The 1,599-nt window shown below is 44.1% G+C and overlaps 1 protein-coding gene across 1 annotated transcript in view; it reads left to right on the forward strand.

The window, feature by feature from the left end:
- The window catches only part of PCDH15 (protocadherin related 15), a 217,673-nt gene that overhangs the window by 115,836 nt on the left and 100,238 nt on the right, over positions 1–1,599 (forward strand). The window contains exon 16 of the mRNA XM_029962595.1: positions 281–505. Within this exon, the coding sequence (XP_029818455.1) occupies positions 281–505 (225 nt within the window). The remainder of the gene's footprint in view (positions 1–280; positions 506–1,599) is intronic.

The raw sequence follows: 1,599 nt of genomic DNA on the forward strand, positions 1-1,599 counted from the left end.
GCTGATAGCAGGTGCTCCAGGGAAGAGAACAAGACCAGACTCATCTTCCATTGCCTCTTTCCCTGAATATTGTCCTTGTCTCCTGTGGCAGGTACCTCTGGTTTTTAGACCCTTCAGTGAATTTGATTCCTTGTGTCTGTGTACATCAAATACAATTAGAGCAATATAACAAAACTGCACTTGTTTGCAGCAGTTTTCTTTAATATATCCTTTAAATCTAGTAGGGATGTTTTGTGAAAAAGGGCTTTGTTTGGTTTCAAGTCCCTTTGTTTTCCTGCAGGCGAAGGATGTTGATCTGGGCTCGGACGTGAACTATCGGATCCGCACGGAGGAGGCACGACAGTATTTTGCACTGAACAGGCACACGGGCGAGTTGTCCCTGCTGAAGTCCTTGGATTATGAGTCATTCTCTGACACAGAAGCCACCTTCACCTTCCTGGTGGAAGCCTTCGACAGCAAGGGCACGATGCCTCCTGGGCTGGCCACCGTCACCGTGAGGGTCAAGGTGAGAGCAGCCACTGCTCACTCAAGAGCATCCTGTCCTGGGGGGTACAAAACACTCTCACAGTCATCCCAGGAACACCAGAACAACATCAGTCTGTCTGCTCCTCTGCTTTTCACTTGGACAAAGCTCCTTTTTCTGCCAGCAGCTTGTTCAGTTAAACTCGCATTTTTATAACAGTTATAATTACTTTTCTGTGGGCAATTATGTAGTTAAATATTGGATCACAGGTTTATGAGCTACAAGGAAGACCTGACACATATATAAACATTTTGTCCTTCAGAATCCCCAAAAGGCTGAAACCAACCTCTAATGGAATTATCTGCAAAAATGACCCAGTCATGTTCCAGGTGCAGCTCTGTCTCTCAGTCAAGTCCTTTTGAGCAGTTGCTTGATTTTTGTGAGCTTGGGGAGAGAAGACAATTTAATTACTTGTAGTTTAGCTAAGGAGCAAAAATTGTAACAGAACCAAAAGCACAACTCACAAATGTGAACTCCATCTCCAGCAACTTCAGTGTAAATCCAAGTCTGTGGAAAGAATTCAGCATTTATGAATCAATCTGGGGTTCAGCTTCCTGTGTATCTGCAGGTGCTGGGAACTGCCATATGGTTTTGAGTAATTCTGTTTGTCAGTCTCTACTGAGCTCAGAATTATTTTAGGGAAAGTAAATGTCTCCAATTATTTGGTGACAGTGCAGGAAGGCTTCTGTGATACTTCTCTGTCTGCAATATTTCTCAGTTCTGAGATGCAGGTCACCTGTTCCCTAAAAATCTGTGCTCTTCCCTGGCAGGTTCCAAGTCAGTCACAGAAATCAAAGCTTTTCTGTTAGGCTTTTAAGGAGGAAGTTGCTCAAACTTCCTTTTTTTCCTATAAGAAGCCTTTTCCCAGCACGCTGAGTTTTTGAAAGAATTAAATGTTTGAGTTGGTTTGGGTGGGTTTGGTGGGTATTTTTAAAGGTACCTGTTTTCAAATAGGATTGTGTTCAGAGCAAGTTGTTGTCTGTGTCATAGGGCTGATGGACAAAGCTGAAGGGATCGAGTGTCCCCTCAGCAGGTTTGCAGGTGACTCTGAGCTGGGGGTGCAGTGACACACCTGA

Source organism: Manacus vitellinus, unplaced genomic scaffold, assembly GCF_001715985.3.
Source record: "Manacus vitellinus isolate BGI_N305 unplaced genomic scaffold, ASM171598v3 scaffold_48_pilon, whole genome shotgun sequence".
In the NCBI taxonomy this organism is placed as follows: domain Eukaryota; kingdom Metazoa; phylum Chordata; class Aves; order Passeriformes; family Pipridae; genus Manacus; species Manacus vitellinus.